This window comes from Chelonia mydas, chromosome 3 (genome assembly GCF_015237465.2).
Source record: "Chelonia mydas isolate rCheMyd1 chromosome 3, rCheMyd1.pri.v2, whole genome shotgun sequence".
Classification (NCBI taxonomy): domain Eukaryota; kingdom Metazoa; phylum Chordata; order Testudines; family Cheloniidae; genus Chelonia; species Chelonia mydas.
In genome coordinates, this window is record NC_057851.1 from 201,417,236 (window position 1) to 201,435,034 (window position 17,799).

General features: G+C 45.6%; 1 protein-coding gene and 1 long non-coding RNA gene across 7 annotated transcripts in view; one reads left to right on the forward strand and one right to left on the reverse strand.

Annotated features, from left to right (window-relative positions):
• ZC3H6 (zinc finger CCCH-type containing 6) overlaps window positions 1-11,384 on the reverse strand; it is a 73,672-nt gene extending 62,288 nt beyond the window's left edge. The window contains exon 1 of one of the 6 annotated variants that reach the window (XM_007058938.4): window positions 10,763-11,384. In XM_007058938.4, coding sequence (XP_007059000.2) covers window positions 10,763-10,854 — 92 coding nt within the window. In that variant the 5' untranslated portion in view covers window positions 10,855-11,384. Of the gene's footprint in view, window positions 1-9,977; window positions 10,184-10,274; window positions 10,344-10,762 lie in introns of those variants that run through there. The other 5 variants (XM_037896324.2, XM_043544190.1, XM_037896325.1 and 2 more) reach the window with 5 other exon arrangements.
• Window positions 11,377-17,262, forward strand: LOC119565880. Its single transcript, XR_006290006.1, has 2 exons — window positions 11,377-11,602; window positions 15,222-17,262. It is a non-coding gene; the product is annotated as an uncharacterized LOC119565880 (long non-coding RNA).
• The last annotated feature ends 537 nt before the right edge of the window (window positions 17,263-17,799 follow it).

Here is a 17,799-nt window from a genome sequence, read left to right on the forward strand (position 1 = left end):
CAACCACAAGACGAGCACCAATCCTGTTACCCAGAACGCTCCAAGAATGGCCTCCGACACGGGTCACGCAATGGAGAATGAGAGAAGGAAGATCCCGTTGTGGATGCCGAAGACTCTCAGGCTGCAGATGATAAAGGTGAAGCCAGCCCTGAGAGTGCGAGCAACCACACTGACTTTTCTGTAGCCCAGAATGACAAGGGAGATGGTGTCAACGGTGGAAACGGTATCAGCAGCACTGAATATGCCTCTGCTGTTTCCAGTGCTGGAAGCAGTGTCAACCCCGAAGTCAGCAGTGCACCAAGGTAACTGATGGTGGCAAAGTGGAAGGCAGGGAATGCCTTCATAGTAATATCGCTGACTGTGGTCACAGAGGTGCCAAAGATGATCCTGGTACCGGAGAGGTCCCTTGTGCTGAGCCTGGCACCGGCCCCAGTTCTACTGACCATGAAAGGGAAACATCGGGGTACACTGCTGACCGACTCACAGGTTCAGTGGCCTGCACAGCCAACAGAGCTATAAAAGACGCAGCCCTGGCAAAGTCCTGGACCAAGGGTGTGGTTGGGACAGAAAGGCAGACGAGGTTATGTTGCTGCCTGACACATGCCAGTGCAGAAACAGCTGGTGCCGGCATCACCCTTATCAGTACCAGAATCAACAGATGGCCTGGAGCCAGAAACAGAGTCAATGGTACAGGATCTCCAACCTCCTTGACTCATACCAGGGAGCAGTTGATAGGACCTGCTCCATCCCATGCAGTGGTATTCACCGTGCTGATCCACACTCCATCTGGACAAAGAAGAGGAGTCACCACATGACCTGGAGTGGCCTCAATTGGTCTTATGTAATCTTTTCCTTTGTGCACTCAAAAGGGAACTCCTCCTCCATCTCTTCGGAGACGTACCAACTCCAGCACGCGAAGCGGCAGCACTCGGAACTCAAGGGCAACCTCCAATTTGACAAGACCCTTGGTGCCAAAGCAAATGCATGGCCTGTTCAACAAGTGCTGCTTCAGATGAAGCTCCCTTGGCACTTGGGTCCATTTGGTGAATGATCTGCAAATTGAACACTGCTCCTTGATGTGGGTTTCGCCCAGGCACAGGCAGCATCCTGTATTGGGATCGTTGCTGGGGACTGCTCCTCTACATGAGGAACAATGTTTAAACCTTTGTGAGGGCATCACCAGGGAAATACTTAAACTACACTTAACTAACACTAAATCTAATTAACACTATACTAAGGGTACTAAATAGCTATATACAACTAGAAAAGTCACTAAAAATAGAGGGATTGTGAGGTGAAAACCACAAAGAGGTCCAACTTCAGCCATGACTGGTAAGAAGGAACTGAGAGATGTAGCAGTGTTGCTGCCTCATGTAGCAAGGGGATGGGCTACGGCCATGAGTCGCAAGCACTGCCATTGTATGGGCACTGCTAGGCAAAATTCTCTGGATCAGGTGCGTGCACGCCCAGCGCACCAATGTGGAATACATGGCTGTATCTACTCAAAGAAGGCGGTTTCCCTGTGGGAGTGCAGACATTTTCCCAGCATTTATAGTGAACTATACCAGCATCCATTACTTCATCATGAAACCACCACAGTGCACACACATCCTTTTTATTTTATTATTAAACTTTTAATTAATTTTTTTATTAATAGACATCTGTGCTCTCTGTTTAAACACATCTTTGACTGATGTGGTGTGAAATAAAGAGACAGTCCATTCACAAATAATCAAGGATTTTGCTTTAAAATAGGATGCTGCCACTTACAACTTTAAAGTGAGAGGAAGCCTTAAAGAGAAACAGTCACCAATAGTTTGCAGGACATTACTAAGACTAGAAAAAGTATCAAGTACATACAAGTTAACAAGCTGCAAAACTGTACATCTAACTTATCACTTATAGAGATGTGTAATCGAAAGAGGAAAAGATAAAAAGATGACAAAATTGAAAACCTTACACAGTAATGCTTTTACTACTCAAACTTGCTTTCTTAATCTGTACAGACTGCATGAACGGAACTCCTATAATTTAAGCAATTTCTTATAAAATTTCAGAAACCTAGCTATTATGGTAATACCAGTATATGACCATTCAACAAAACTGAATCCTTTTCTTCCTAAATTAGAATTCGGTGTTGAAACATCAGTCTTGCCTATTATCTGAAACTTCAGTTGAGAGTAAAAGGAGGTTTTCTGTTAGGAAAGATTAGTTCTTACACATGTATATTTTGTAGACATTGGACCTTTTTGTGTGACAAGAAGTTGTGGTTACTAAAATCATACAGACCACTTACAAGAGCAATAAAACAGACTGGGCAATGGAGGTGATAAGTACTTAATTTTACCAAAAAGTCCAGCAGAGAAATAATTAGACCTAAAAACGGAAAACAGGCCACTACGCAAGACTGGCAAAGGCTAACCAATATGACCAGGACGGGGGCTACAGACAAGGAACAGCCAGTTTATTAGTAAGCATTCCCTGCAATAACAAAGTGAAAGATTCAAGCCAACTGTTAAACATTTTCCTGACATCCCTTTATGCAATACCCTCCGGACCCCGCAAAAAACTTTGTTAACTTTGTACTAAAAAATTGCTCAAGTCCATCTCCTACAAGCACAATAATAAAAATACATCATGTTAATCACCAATTAAAGCCAACATTCACATATATATACCTCTACTCTCTCAACTTTACTGCCAGTCACAAACTCTGCAACTTCATACGAAACTCACTTGTAATTCTAACAGAGCCACTCCCAATGTAGATGTCCAATTCCTCATAATTACACTCAAACACAAAAGATAAATATTTACCTAATTTTCTCATGTATAAATGACATCTAGACTTTAGTGTTACAGCTATTCTACTGGAAAGATATCTATCTTCCTGGGGTCAGAGTTTAGATTTTGCATTTCAATGTGACTCTGAAGAACTGGATATCAGCATAGTGAGTGCTCTATGTTGGAACTGAAACGAAATGTGTGGATTGTGTATATTTGGGTAGTATTGTACGAGAGTTGTGATTGGTGTGGATGAAAATGCTGGCTTGGCTGGTGATTTCTTTGTTTTTATTGATTGTATTGATGGGAAATATACTTGATTAGCCTTAATTTGCATGTGGGAATTTCCCTAGTTTTTAATTGGCAAGAAAACAAAATTATTTTTATATAAATTCTGCAGGAACACAACAGTGCTCTAATTGGTCATGAGAGACTCAATGCAGCGAGCATGCACTAGGCTCACCTTCTGCAGACTTCTGGACATATGTAGCGGAGTGTGTGCATTTGGATGTAGGATGGAAGGTTATAACTGGTAGAATACCAATTGGGGGCATTTTACAGGGGAAATTTTATCAATGTTGAATATATCAAATGTTTTAAACCAGTCAAGTTTAACATGGTGAATACACTTCCTGTTTCCATGACTACCTCCTCCCCCATTCTGTCCCCTTTTCATGTCTGTCAACATTTCTTCAAGTTGTGCTCTCTCTCTCCCTTTCTAACAGTCCTCCAAAATACCCTTCTCCCCCAACCTTTCCATTCATGGTTCCCTCTCCCCTAAAGCTTCTTTCACACACCCATCTTTCATGCCCACATGTGCCCTGGAAGGCACAGTGCCAGGCAGAAGGTGTATGGCTCCATAGACTTTTATCCCTCCTTCACTTATGTTCACACTGTCACCAGTTATGGAGAAACAATAAATACAACTGCAACTTAACTGAGGAGAAGCTATATTTTTTAAGCAAATTTTGTATGCTCTATAAAATTCCAAAGAAAAGTCAGATCAACCAGAAAACTGTCTGTTGGGTCAAGGGCCAAGGCAGACCTGGAGGGTAAAATCCAAATCATTTGAACAAGAGGGTTCCCAAGACAGGGCACCCTAAAATGAGCTTTTTCCAAAGTTGCAAAAAGCTTTTTAAGGGCATATCTACATAGGGAAATTTACTGACATAACTACATCAGTATAATTATACCACTGTAACTACGCTGGCATAACTCCCCATGCACATGCTCTTTTTCAGAGTGCCTTTTTTTCACTTTAGCTTAAATCACTTCCAAAGAGCAATACAAGTTAAACTGAAAAAGGTACTCTAAATCCCAAAAGAGCATGCCTTTTGGAGAAGTTATATTGGCATAGCTGTAGCAGAATAATTATACCAGTACAGCTGTGCTGGAAAATTTCCCCATGTAGACAAGTCCTAGTGTTTTTTTATATACACCTATGGAAGAAACAGGGCAAGAACTGAATACAATGTATATCACTCAACTTTCGTAGCCAAGATCTGGTGCATGGTACCAAAAAAGAAGGTCCATAATTGTAAACATGAAGTTAACAGACCTTTTGGGAACTACAGAGTGAGATGAGGCAGAGCTGGCAATTCTCTTATGGATTACTAGCATGGAACATACACTCTTTGATGGAACTCCTGACACAGCTTCAACACCAGCTCCCCTTTGAACGTAAAAGAGAACACATAGGGGACAGGAAAACTGCTTCTCTGCAGGGATTTGTACCGAAGACCTCTAACATCACAAAGCAGACATCTATTACATGATGTAACAAAATAACTCTTTTACCTGGCTGCATTATTCTTACACAGGGTAAAGAGAGACACATGACATAAACTTGCTGGTTCAGAGTGTCTTACTTGCCCTCATAAAAATATCCCTTTTAGGCTACACAAGCACTCTACTGGAAGCCAATAATTCTACACATCTTTCTTCCAATAACTGGCATTAATAAATCCCTTTGCAACTCACACGGAGAAAAGCGTCATATACATTTAAACTAGAAAGGATGCAAGTATTCATCCCCTTTTACAGTTACAGATAGGAGGACTGAGGACCACTATATAAATGTCACTATACACACACACACAAACTGATGAAAAAATATTACCATCAATAATAATCAAGTGTACAGACAGGCAAAATAAGAAAAATGCTTCCTGAGAACTTAAGAGTTTGATTTAAGGACATTTACTTGTTATATTTTGACACACAATGTTGACAATGTGTTTTAATGGTTATAAAGCTTTAACTTTTTAAATCTCAATGTCTACTTTTATTAAATAATTATTGTCTGACCCCATGTCTGAACTCCCCATTATTTCCCACAACTGTGAAAACGTAAGTCAATAAAAATGTAAATCAATAAAAAAAAATACTTGAAGCAGATAATTTTGCACAATCATGGAAGTTTAAATCAATAAAAATGGGGAAAAATACTTGAAAATGAACACTGATATTATCCATTGAGATTATAAAAAAATAAAAATCAAATTGTGCCAAGCCTATTGCAGAGCCAAGTTTCATCCACTAAGCCATGCTACCTCTCACAAAGATCAGGTCAAATCTACATGCTCGGCCAAGCTGTCCATACAACACAGCCAAGCCTGCAACCAACTAACATACATACAGATAAACTTGCCCTCACTAATAACCACACATGATAGATGTTCTGACTGAACACTGTTGTAGTTAAGGTGATAGGACTCAGGAGAACTAGCTTTGCTAAAGACTTCCTATGTGATGTAGGGCAAGTACCTTATCAGGATTTTCAGGTGTCCATTAGTTTTGGCCACTGATTTTCAAATCGAAGGGCAGGCAGAGAAATCATCTGGGGAAGGGTTGCTGCTCTCCTGCCACACGGAGCTGGCTGGATTCTAGTCTGCCTTTTGTAGGTAGAGCACTGGGAAACCCACCATCAAACAGGCTATGGGGACATGATGGGAGTGGGTTTCTGCCAGGAAGGGCAACGACAAGCTGCTAGTGAAAAAGAAGGGACCTCTCCCCATAACCCCAGGTTCCACTGCTCTCAAGTCTCATTTTATCATTATTTAAAATAATGAAGGAAATTCAGCAGAAAAAAGACTTTGCTAAGATTGAGTTAAGATTTCAGCCACAAGAAACTATCTTGAGTAATTATCTTGGATGCTGTCACCTTAGTTCCCTACTTCCCAGTTTTCTAGCATTTGCCATTCCTTTACAGTAAGAGACATGTGGAGGAATTTAATTCTGCATTTTGATTTTCTGATGTTTGAACTTGGACATTTAAACTCATGTCCAGGAAAGGTATGACCACCCCTAGGCAATGTTATGTAGCCACAAACTTAACTCCACCTTAATTATTTTTTTCTCTGGTGAATAAATATTTACATATTTTAAAATTTTCAAAGTAACTGGTCATGGCAAATATTTGCACATTCAATAGGGAGAAGAGACTTGGAACACTCATGAGTAAAAAGAGGGGGTATGGAGAGAGGGCAGTGGCCTGCAAGAGGTATAGAGTGAGGGCCTGGAAAAGGAGAGCAATTAGACAGAACAACATGGAGCCAGGATGAATTAATAGAGGAGCAGGAAAGCAGAGAAGAGGGACTAGGAGGACAGGCATGCTGGATAGCAGGATGTCTTGTGCTGTACCTCTCAAGCCCCTCAGCTTTTACGCGCTTTGGCTCTCCAGCTCGATCTCTTTCCAACTTTCTTGCTCCCTGACTCCCCTGAACTAAAATCCTCCAGTGTCCCATGCAACTGGGGAGCCAGCGAGACCCAGGTAGGCTGGGGGCGAGAAACTTGCAAACTACAGTGGAGCAGAGAATGATAGAGACTGTATGCTGATTTAAGCTTACTGTTGCTCAGCCTACCTAACCCCACCTCCATTTCTCCCACCACAATCCCTACTCTCTAGCACCCACTGGCCTTATGACTTATCAGAGCAGAGCACCACTCTGGTAAACCACAGGAAGTTTGTCAGACAAGTACTATTTCAGTAGCAGACCTTGAAGTTATGCTTGCCAGGGTGTGGATGAGGAAGTGCCAAGGAACTGGGGTGCCAGAAGGGACCAGGAAATTCCTGGGATAGCTGGAGGAGCCACAAAGAACAGGAAAGGCAGAAAACCTGTGAGACAGACAGGCTGGGCAGCCATGAGCCTATCTGGCTCACCTGGATATACGCAGATGACAGCTGGCGAGTTGAGACAGGCGGGGCAGCTTCAGAAAATGGTAGTAGCAGAATGAGCTGTTCTATCGGCTAACCTCAGTCAAATAGGCTATCTTGTGTGTTTAATTTTAAAATGTCAGAAATTTTCTACCTCAAAAGATACTATCAGAATGCGCATAGGATATCAGAATGCGTACTTGTGTGATGACTGGGATTTGCGGTTGTTAGCAAAAGTTACCAAAAACATGAAACAAGCCAATTTTTCAAAAAAGAAACAATTTTCAAATGTTTCCTCTGCAAAAATTAGTAAAATTTCACTGCAAAAGTTACATAAGAAGTTCAGTTGTCCCACTGGAGAGTTATTTTGTCAGATTTGGAGACTAAATTAAATCTTCAGCATATAAAACAGAGGTAGTATATTTTAGTCATGCTTTGAATTGATATCACAACACAAAATTACTTAAAGAATCACTACTAAACCCTCCATAATTAATGCCTAACCACTCTGACTTATATTAGGTCATTATTATTATTTTTTTTACAATAGGTTACTGGTATAAAATAAATCTTACAGTCTGACTATATATTTAGAGAGGTGCAAAACAGCAAAAATGGAACCAGTACCTGATCTGAACTTTCAAATAAAAATATTCATCCCAAATCATGGAAAGAGCTATATTTTTAAACTTTCCTGCTGCGGTAAACATGGCACTAGTTCAAACATGGCCCTACTTATTGCAATCAAGCCCCTATATGCTTGTAGTTCAATATTATTCAGGAGACCAAAGTAGTCAGAGTTGTACTGGTGCCATATTCTTTTGTATCTGTAAAAGCTAAGTATTCAATTCCTATGCCAGACATGCAGGGATATAGCTAGTAAAATCATCTACTGTGTGATTTAACAATATGCATGCCTGCAGATCAGTTTAAAAGCAAGGCCCTGATCCTGCAACTGATAGGAGCACCAGTAGACTGCTGCACCCATGCCAAGCCCCACTGACTTCAGTGGGGCTCTTGGGGGAAGTCCAGGAAACTGTCCACAGCATGCGTTGCAAGATCAGGGTCCATCTTTATGTATTTATTTGAGCTCACAGACTGTTCTCTTCACTAATCCTCTTAAGACACCTGCTTTATTGCAGAAATGTTGTGGTTCTTTGTATATGTAAATAGGGCTGTATTTTTGTGTTTAGTGTTTATTTGCTGTAGTCTCAATTTGTTTGTTTCTTGTCTATGTAAGGAAGGGGTTGTTTCTATTTTTCCATATTTTTAAAAAATGCACACTGTGAGTAATCCTTCAGGAGAACTAACTTCATGTGAAAGTTGAGCTTTTTCTATTTAGTTATCTGTGCATGTAAAAAAAAGTCCTACACAGCTTTTTGGGGAGAAAAGTATTTTCCTCACTCAGTCAAAAGAGTTAAATTAATTTTCTTCATTTTTAAAAAATTTATCTTTAAAGTAAAACCGTGAAAAGTTACAGCCCAAAGCAATACTTTCCTCTTAAAAACAAACAAGACCAAACTGGGGTAATTGTGAAAGGTAATTTGCAACTACCTATAGCTGTAATGAAAATTTAATTCTTGTAATTCTAAAGATTAGATTAATACCAAGATTGCTAAAATGTTAACAAAAGTGTCACTGATTTACAAAAAATCAGGATCTGCAACCTTTTGTGTACTGCTTACCTACTATATTGCCACCCTTACTGATCTATGGGACTACTGCCATAGTAAAGTCATACTACTGATCTACTTATGTAGCAAAACACTGAATGCAAGGCAGAATTGGCTCAGACTACACACACTATAATTTTATGCTACTAAAAAAAATTATATTATAGTAATGCTTCTATTAACATCTTCAATTTGGAATGGACACTGATCAGTTACTCAGATTTTATCCGAAGTATCAACCTAAAAACACTGCATTTTTCTTTTCAACAAGATAATACAAGGGACAGTTCAAGCAAAACTATTTCACCTAAAGATGTTCAAACTGAAATCCACACCCCTTAAGTGTTAATCATGTTTTCTGGGATTGTTTTTTTTGTTTAGATGAGTTTGTGCCTGTTTCAGAGTAATCAACCCATAAGGAAAATTTGTAAACTTCCTAAAATGTATAATGCATTTTGACTGGGTTGAATTTGCATATCTACTGTAAAATGAGAAGGCATATATTTTGTCTCTATTGTTTTTCTTTTCATTATGGTAAGTTTATGGTGAACACACCTTGCTATGAACTATTAATAGGGGTAATCCAGACAGTCAGTAGGATTGTCTATAAAATGTATTATTTATAAGGCATGCTTAATTTGTTTGTTAGGGCATCATGTTCTTCCAGAATTTAAAAACAGTATAAATAGATGTTAAGAAATGTAATAAGTTAACAGTACAATTAACCTATTAAATTGAAGATCTTTAAACAAAGCTATAAAATAAGAATTTAACAGTTTTCCCAGTGTAGGAATAAGTATACTAGTGAGCATAATTTTTGAAAGGCACTTTACATGTAACAATTTAAGCTATAATACTGATACTGAAGAATTTCAAATTAGAAATACTCGTCTCTAGTGAAACAATGGGAAAAAATTCTTGGGCCCCGGCATCACCACCGATACTTGAACGAAAATGTGAGCCAAACAGTTACAAAACCTGAAACAATGTTCTATGGTAAAAAGAGCATGTTCCATCAATATTTGACTGGTATGCAAGTGTATACTTTAAGCAAGTTTTTTGGGCAATTTATGATGTGGTCACAGTTCAAGACTAGTGATACATTAAAAAGTAATAATACTGTGTCTTCCCTTTAACCCTTCAAATTTATTTAAAGGTAGCCTTCTCCATCATTAACTATTATATGCAGTAGCACTTAGATTACTTTAAAAATTAAAGATGGGAGGGATAATCATGAGACTAAAAGTTAGAGGATCCAGAGGCTATTCCAGATCAGGGATTCACTGTGTGTTTTGGGTAAGACATTTAACCTATGTGGGCCTCAGTTTCCCTACCAGTAAAAAAATAGGATTAATAATTCTTACCCCACAGGGGTGTTTTGAGGTTTACTTAGAGGTTGTGTCATGTTTTTCAGCCATCTGATAAGAGCACTGTAAATGGTTGGGGAAGTCTGCAGAAGGTTGGGCAGCTGTTGAAAATCACCATTACAACAGCACTCATGTGCTTTCTGTCCACGTGCCCTGAATGACGGGGAGTGGTGAGGCTAGAAGAGAATTTTGGGGCAGTGCCTAGGAAGGCCAGAGCTGTCTGAGGATAGGATCTGGATTTCCAACCAACAGCTGCAGAAAAGAAAGGGAGAGAGCCGGAAGAGAGCTCCTTACATTAGGAAAAGGACTCTGGTTTGCTGCGCATGGGGATTGAGAGGTGGCAAAGATAACGTCAGTCAGACCTTAATCTGCATAAAAAAAGATCCAGTTAAATGTGGCGGGTGTAATCTGGCGAGAAAATGAGGTTAAATATGGCCCTAGTGCGAGGCTCCCTGCATAGATTAAAACATTCTCTTCCACCTGACGGGCAGCACGGGGTTGGGGGGGTAACAAACACAACGGTGACAGTCAACAGACACCCGCTGCACAGTGCATCGTATGGAAAGAGATGGAACCAAAAAATGAGATGTCAAATGCATGCAAGAAAATGCCCCTGTACTCAGGAGTCCCGCCACCCCCTTCCCTCCCCCCGCCGTATTAACCCCCCACTTCGCAGCCTGGAGGTGACCTGGCCCCCAGCCCCGCACCCCCTTACCCCGCTAGGCACATTAACCCACAGCATCACCGTTATGAGACGCGGAGAGAGAAGAATGTTACTCGACCTTTCGTCCCCCGCATGGTGCCTGTCAGAGTCGGGCATGTTTGGGTCAAGGACTGGGTTTGGGGGGTTGGCGAACAGGCTTTCAAAGGCCATGGTGCGGGCCCTGGGGTGAGCGGAGGAGGAGGAGGAGGGAGGTGGAGGAGGAAGGCAGGACACTGCTGCTGCCCGTGGTGGTGGTGAGGAGGAGGAGGAGGCGGCGCGCGCTCGGCGGCGCAGGAGGAGGAGGAGGGTCGGTCCCTCAGCGAGGAGAGATGATGAAGGTTTCACTCACGGTTACTTAGTGAGACACTAACAGTCACTCTGTGCAGGAGGCTGCACAGGGTGAGCCCGGCCGCCCCGCTGCCCGCTCTGGCAGTCCGCGCGGGCAGGCGGGGCCGGCGGCGCGGCGGCGGCGCGGCCCGGAGGAGCAGGCCCGGGGCACAGGAGGAGGAGGACACACGGGGGGTAGGGAGTGCTGGTGGCCGGAGATGCCCGGTTATTTCTTCCTTACAAACATGGCGCCCGCCCGCCCGAGACACTCTCACAAAATGGCGGCGGCGGCGCGGCCCGAACGCGCTCAGCGCCTCGGCCAACAACAACAGCTCCTTCCGCGCCAGGAGGAGTCGGGGGGCGATGGCGTCGCACTGCCGTCGCGGCGCCCCCGCCCCTGCGCTCCCATTGGGCCGCGCCGGCAACGTCACGGAGCGGGAGCCGGCGATTGGGAGAACTCGCTGCCAATCGCTGGAACGAGGAGGCGGGCCTTACCGATCACCGCCCTCCCCTCAGTCAGATTGACCGTCTCGGCAAGGAATAGCGTCCTCCTCCGCGGCGCAGGGATATTTGAGGGCAAGGAGAGAAAAAAGTGCGCCCGTGTCACGTGCCTTTCAAGGCGCTAAAGGGGGAGAGGAGGGGGGGAACCGAGCCTGTAGCAGGGCGCAGGGTCTGGACCAGGGCTGGGGAGGTGCAGACCCCTTATTGCCGGTGCCCAGGAGCCCTGGGCGGTGCCCTTACCCCAGCAGATAAATAACAAACCCACGGGCTGTAACAAACCCACTGGCACCTGGTGTTTGACCCTCTGGGGAGCCATCTGCCCCCACCCACGAGCGCCCCCCTCAGGTCCACAGCCCAGCCTGCTGTGGCGGAGCGCATGGCGACGTGGGCTCGGGCTGGCTGCTTGAAGGGGAAGGCCAGTCATCCTCTCCCCCGCTGTGGCTGCCTGCCCCTCCCCAGCCTCCCATAGCCCTGTCCTGCCGACCCCAGGGCTTCCAAAATCATGGCAGTGGCCCACGCCCATTGGGGTGACAGGGAGTGGTTGCCCACACTCCCAAATACATGTTGGGTAAGGCCATTTTGGACCCTGCTGCAGGAGCTCTCACCCCATGTCTCCCCGTTCTCTGTCCAACAACTATTTCTACCCTCAAACCAACCCTGTCTTTTCAGTCCGTACATCAGTTCTCACTCCCACCCAGGCCCGGCATTGGTTCTGTCCCCACATCAGTTCTGCCTGACCCCTAGCCCCCACATCTGTCCAGCCCCCAATCTCTCCATCAGTTCAGCCCCCAACCAGCTGCTCCTAAATTATGCCCCCCACACACCAGTTTTGCCACCCCAGCCCCAACTCTGCTCTTTCTGAGGGTCTTTAGCCCCTCTCCGAGGCCTGGGGAGGGCAGCAGTGGGGTCCTCTCTTTCTTCCAGGTGTGGGGGAAGCTCCAGGGTTTCTTTACCCCTGCTGCCCTTTCCCAGGCCATGAGGTGCAGGGAGCTCACAGGTAGGGTTACCAACCCTCCTGGTTTTGCCAGGAGTCTCCTGGAATCAGGTCCTATCTCCCAGAGGCTAGTGAAGCCAAACTGGGAGATTTTAGGTGCTAAGACTCTGGCAGCGGGGCTAAGGCAGGCTCCCTGCCTGCTCTGGCCCCACGCTGCTCCCAGAAGCATCCGGCAAGTCCCTTCGGCCTGTTGGGGGGTGGCGCAGGGGTCTCCGCGCACTGCCAGTATCCCAAGCACCAACTCCTCAGCTCCTATTGGCCGGGAACTATGGCCAATGGGAGCTGCAGGGCCAGCGCTTGCAGGTGCAAGCAGCATGCAGAGCCCCCTGCCCCCTTTTCCAGGGGCCAGACATGGAGGCTGCTTCTGGGAGCGGCGTGGGGCCAGGGCAGGCAGGGAGCCTGCCTTACCCCCACTGCGCTGGCGCCTGAGAGCTGCCCGCGGTAAGCGCCTCCTGACTTGAGCCTGCACCCCGCACCTCCTCCTGCTCCCCAACCTGCTACCCCAGCCCGGAGCCCCCTCCTACACCCAAACTCCCTCCCAGAGCCCGCTCCCTTTACGCCCTCCTGCAGCCCAACCCCCTGCCCCAGCCCTGAGACCCCTTCCCGCATCCAAACTCCCTTTCAGAGCTTGCACCCCACACCCCCTCCTGCACCCCAAACTCCTGTCCCAGGCTCAACTCGGAGCGCCCTCCCACACTCCAAACCCCTCGGCCCCAGCCCAGAGCCCACACCCAAACCCCCGCCCCAGCCCAGTGAAAGTGAGTAAGGGTGGGGGAGAGCGAGCGATGGAAGGAGGGGGGTGGAGTGGGTGTGCCTTGGAGAAGGGGCAGAGCAGGGGGGCACGAGTGTTTGGGTTTGTGTGATTAGACAGTTGGCAACCCTACTCACAGGAGCGGGGGAGGTGTAGAGGGGACCTTGCTCAGAGCAAGGGGTAGGGATGCCCTGAGCTGCTGGGCTCTTTCTGCCCTCTCCCATCCTGTCTCCTCCCCTCCATGAGGAGAGGGAGGAATAGTTCTGCCTGCTTCCTGTAGCAGCCCTGATTGGCTGCTCTTCCCCAGGAGGTGGGGCAGTGGGGAAAGCAGCCAATCAGAGGCGTTTTCCCTCCAGCAGGACTGAAATTTGTTAGTGGGCTGGAGCATCTCCCGTCATCACCAGACTGGCTACAACCCCGGCCAGTCCGGGAGAGGGGTGTGGTCTAAGCCACGCCCCTTAGAGAGATTTAGGCTGGAAGGAGGCAATTTTCTCTGCTTGAGTTTCACAGCCATGAACCTCATCCCCGAGAGTTAGTCACCCCAATCACGTCAGCCCTTTTGCACAACAAAACCAGGGTGGAGGAGGAGGATTTGGTGCCCGCCCCATTTGCTATAACTCAGTGGTTAGAGCACCCACACAGGATGTGGGAGACAGGGGAACGCACACCTTCGTATGAGGATCATGCCACGGCTTCAGCGTGAGCTCAGGGCTGGGTGTCAGGACTTAGGCAACTCTGGGCATGCCCAGTGGCAGAAATTTAGGCGCCAAGGGGACTTTACTGGTAGAAACATAGGCACCTAGGGACTTTAGGTGCCAACAGGGTGAGGCAAGGTGGGTGAGGTAACAGAAGTTGGTCCAACAGAAGATATGATCTCACCCACCTTGTCTCTCTAATATCCTGGGACCAACATGGCTACAACTACATACACTTAGGTGAGCTGAGCAGAGGGGTTGAGAATCTAAATGTTGGGATTTTGGCACCTAAAGTGGCAGGTCGGAGCCTACATTTCTTTGTTGATACAGCCCGAAGTCTCTTTCCACTCTTATTCTCCTTCTATGCTCCTCATGAGTCTCCTGTCCTCCACCTGTCTCCTACATTCACTTGCCCCCATGTTTACCTTCTTTTCTCCTCAAAGCTTCCTACCCCTCACATAGTCTTTCTCTGCTATCCCTATTGCTCCATCTCTTACTCTCCATATTCTCTGTCCCCTGGGTCTCATTCCTGCACACAATATTCTCCTGCACCGAGCACCCAGTCATTCTCCCCCTATTTTATTTTATTCAGGTGGTTGTTATCTGCTTTTCAGAGGCAGGAGGGACCATGTGGAGCAGTTTGTTTATGTGCACAGGGATGTCCCTTGAATCCTCCTGAGACATAGAGTCATAGATTCATAGATACTAAGGTCAGAAGGGACCATTATGATCATCTAGTCCGACCTCCTCTCGATGACACTTTCATGGAGGTTCAAGGCACTCGGCAGTCTTCTGCCAAAGGTCTCCAGGGATGGCAGCCTTATTTCTTCCTCTGCGGTAGCACACTTTCCCACGTCAGTCAGCGATCACTTCGGCTTGCACCATTGCAGTACACAGGCTAGCAGCATACAGCCCCAGCAGCATATGGGACGCCAGCAGCAGTTGGGATCTCTCTGCCTTTGTTACCCTCTGGAGTGAGAGATCATCTAAAATCACCCCCGCCTGTGGAAAACAGTGCCAGTATTCAGTGCCAATGCTCTATACCACTAGATTCATGTAACTGAGCAATTCCCTCATTTCCCTCACCTTTGGCGGACCATACTCCCCATGGCTGGTACTGTGACTGACACAGTGCACAAGCAATGCCAAGCAGAAGTAAGAACGTAGTGCTTAAAACTTCAGGGAGCAAGAGGAGTGAGTTTCGCATCTTAACTTTCGTTTTCTGTAGCGAATAGACTGACCATGGTACCTCTGTGTGTTTTATCTGCAGCTGCTGCCACTGTGGCCTTCAGGGTCTCTCCCTCCTCACCCAGAGAATGCCTGTGCCAGATAAGGAGAAAAAAGAGGACTTGGGATGACATGTTCAATGAGATCCTGAAAGCCAATGTTGCATCGGACAGTGCGCACAGGGCCTGGAGGATGAACGTTGAGGGCAGACTGGAGAAGGAAAGAGTGGAGAGGAGAAAGGCCGAGTCCCAGCAGGAAAAGGAGAGGGAGATGCACCAGGACGTAATGGGTCTTGTCAGGCAGAAAACACAGATGTTGCAGGTTCTGGTGGACCTGCAAGTTCAACACTCCTTGGCTCACCTCCCTCTGCAGCCCACTGAGAACTCAATATTGGGACCTACCTATACCCCCCTCAACGTTCTACATGGCATCAGGGGTCACTGCACTATCCCTACCACTCCACCCTGGGGGACGTTAAAGACAATCACAGCTTCACATACACTGACCTATGAAAGCCACAGTTGGTGTATGTGTAGTTGAAATGGACATGACCATTGGTCCCAGACAGTCTTTTACTTTCTGTGTGCGCACATACAGGTGATGGAGATGGTCAGTGAAGCTTTCCTGGATGTCCTCAAGATACACCCTGCGTATCTGCTGCTGTAGACCTTGCTGCACAAGCTCTATTAAGTACTTAAAAGATTCCTGAGTCACTGAGGAGAACAATGAGAATTGTCTAAAATTGATATAGACCTTGTCCCTTCACAAATATAGTCTTCTTATGCTCCAGTACAAATGTTATATGAACTGGCAGATTCTCACCAGCCCCCTGGGGTTCAGCAGACAGTCATTAATGCACTAATTCTAATAAAAGGGGGGAAGCAGTATGAAATTTATCATCTACATCCCAGGCTCTAGTCCTCTTATCTTATTTCTCATCAAGACCACAGTTTCCTGGGGAGGTGGTCCCCAGCCTGTGCCCTTCTCTCCCCAAACCCAGAACCTTTCCCCCAGCTGGTATTTGTCTCTTCTCCTGCCCCTTTCTGCAGCTGTTTTGTTTCCTAGGTACTGCTTGGGCCTCCCAGAGTGCACCTTCATTCGCTCCTTCCTTGGAATGAGATGGGTCTGGGTTATATAGGCCCAGACCCGTCCCACTCCCAGCCTCTGAGCAGACTGCTTAACTGGAGTTAGGTGCTTGTTTTTTTTCAGATGCTTGATGATTACCTGTTCTGTCCATTCCCTCTGAAGCACCTGGCACTGGCTACTGTCGGAAGACAGGATTTGGTCCAACCCAGTATGGCTGTTCTTATGTACTTTCCCCCTCGCTCCCCCTCCATGTGAAGAGTTCACTCTGTCATATGTTAACTTTGTTGATTTTATTGATTTCTTCAAATTTCTAAAATACAACTAATTAAATCATCATCTTACTAACTAACAGAAGGTTAGTTCCATGCTGTCATTGTCAGTGGCATGGAATTATTTTGGACTGTTTGGTAACTAGAGAAGGGTACTGGCCGGCTTTTCAGAAAGGTACAAATATTGGCCCAGATTCTCAGCTGGGGAAGTTCCCCTGAAGACCATGGAGCAACAGATACATACAAGCTGAGAATGTTGTGTCTCAGGAATGAATGGTTCGGTAGCAGCAGCTGCTTCTTTTCTGCGAACTTTGTTTTTCAGTGAGATAAAGTGCAAGGTGCCTCTTGTCCTTGGTATGCTAAACTGTCTGAACTAGAGCTTCAGTGTCTGGGCTCTGAAGTGAGATCATTTATTTTAAAAGCCTTTGCACAAAGAGAAGCGATTTATATCTGAAATTGACCAACGGTAGAGAGCACTTCTTCCTACAGTATTGTCCTCTCCAGCCAGGCTTCTAGTGCGCCAAGAAAGTCTTCTAATCATCTAGAGTTCAATCTCCCTTTACCAACCCTCAAAGAACTGACAAGATCTCAGAAGGGAAGACGATACCAGCCCTCTGATGCAAACCGTGCATCAAAAATTCTATTTCTATCTGAACAGTATCAGGGGACATTTTACATAAAGTCAGTTTCCAGAAGAGAGTATGAGAATAAAGAATTGATTAATGGGTATATGCTGACAGTGAAAGAAGGGTTTTAAATTACTTTTCTAGTTAAAGGGAAAACTCACAGCCAGAATGAGTTAAAAGTGGATTTCTGCAGAATAACGATGCAGTAAGTGTGACCCTGTCATGTAGCAGGGTATTTCAGCGTGGAAAATGAAGCAAGTTGATTTTAATAGTAAGTGAATAGGGCCTAAAAAATGGAGGATGGCTGTGAAAACATTGGTTCCTAAAAATAAATGCAGTATAATCCAAATGAAAAGGAGTACTTGTGGCACCTTAGAGACTAACCAATTTATTTGAGCATGAGCTTTCGTGAGCTACAGCTCACTTCATCGGATGCATACTGTGGAAACTGCAGAAGACATTATATACACAGAGACCATGAAACAATACCTCCTCCCACCCCACTCTCCTGCTGGTAATAGTTATCTAAAGTGATCATCAAGTTGGGTATAATGTCTTCTGCAGTTTCCACAGTATGCATCCGATGAAGGGAGCTGTAGCTCACGAAAGCTCATGCTCAAATAAATTGGTTAGTCTCTAA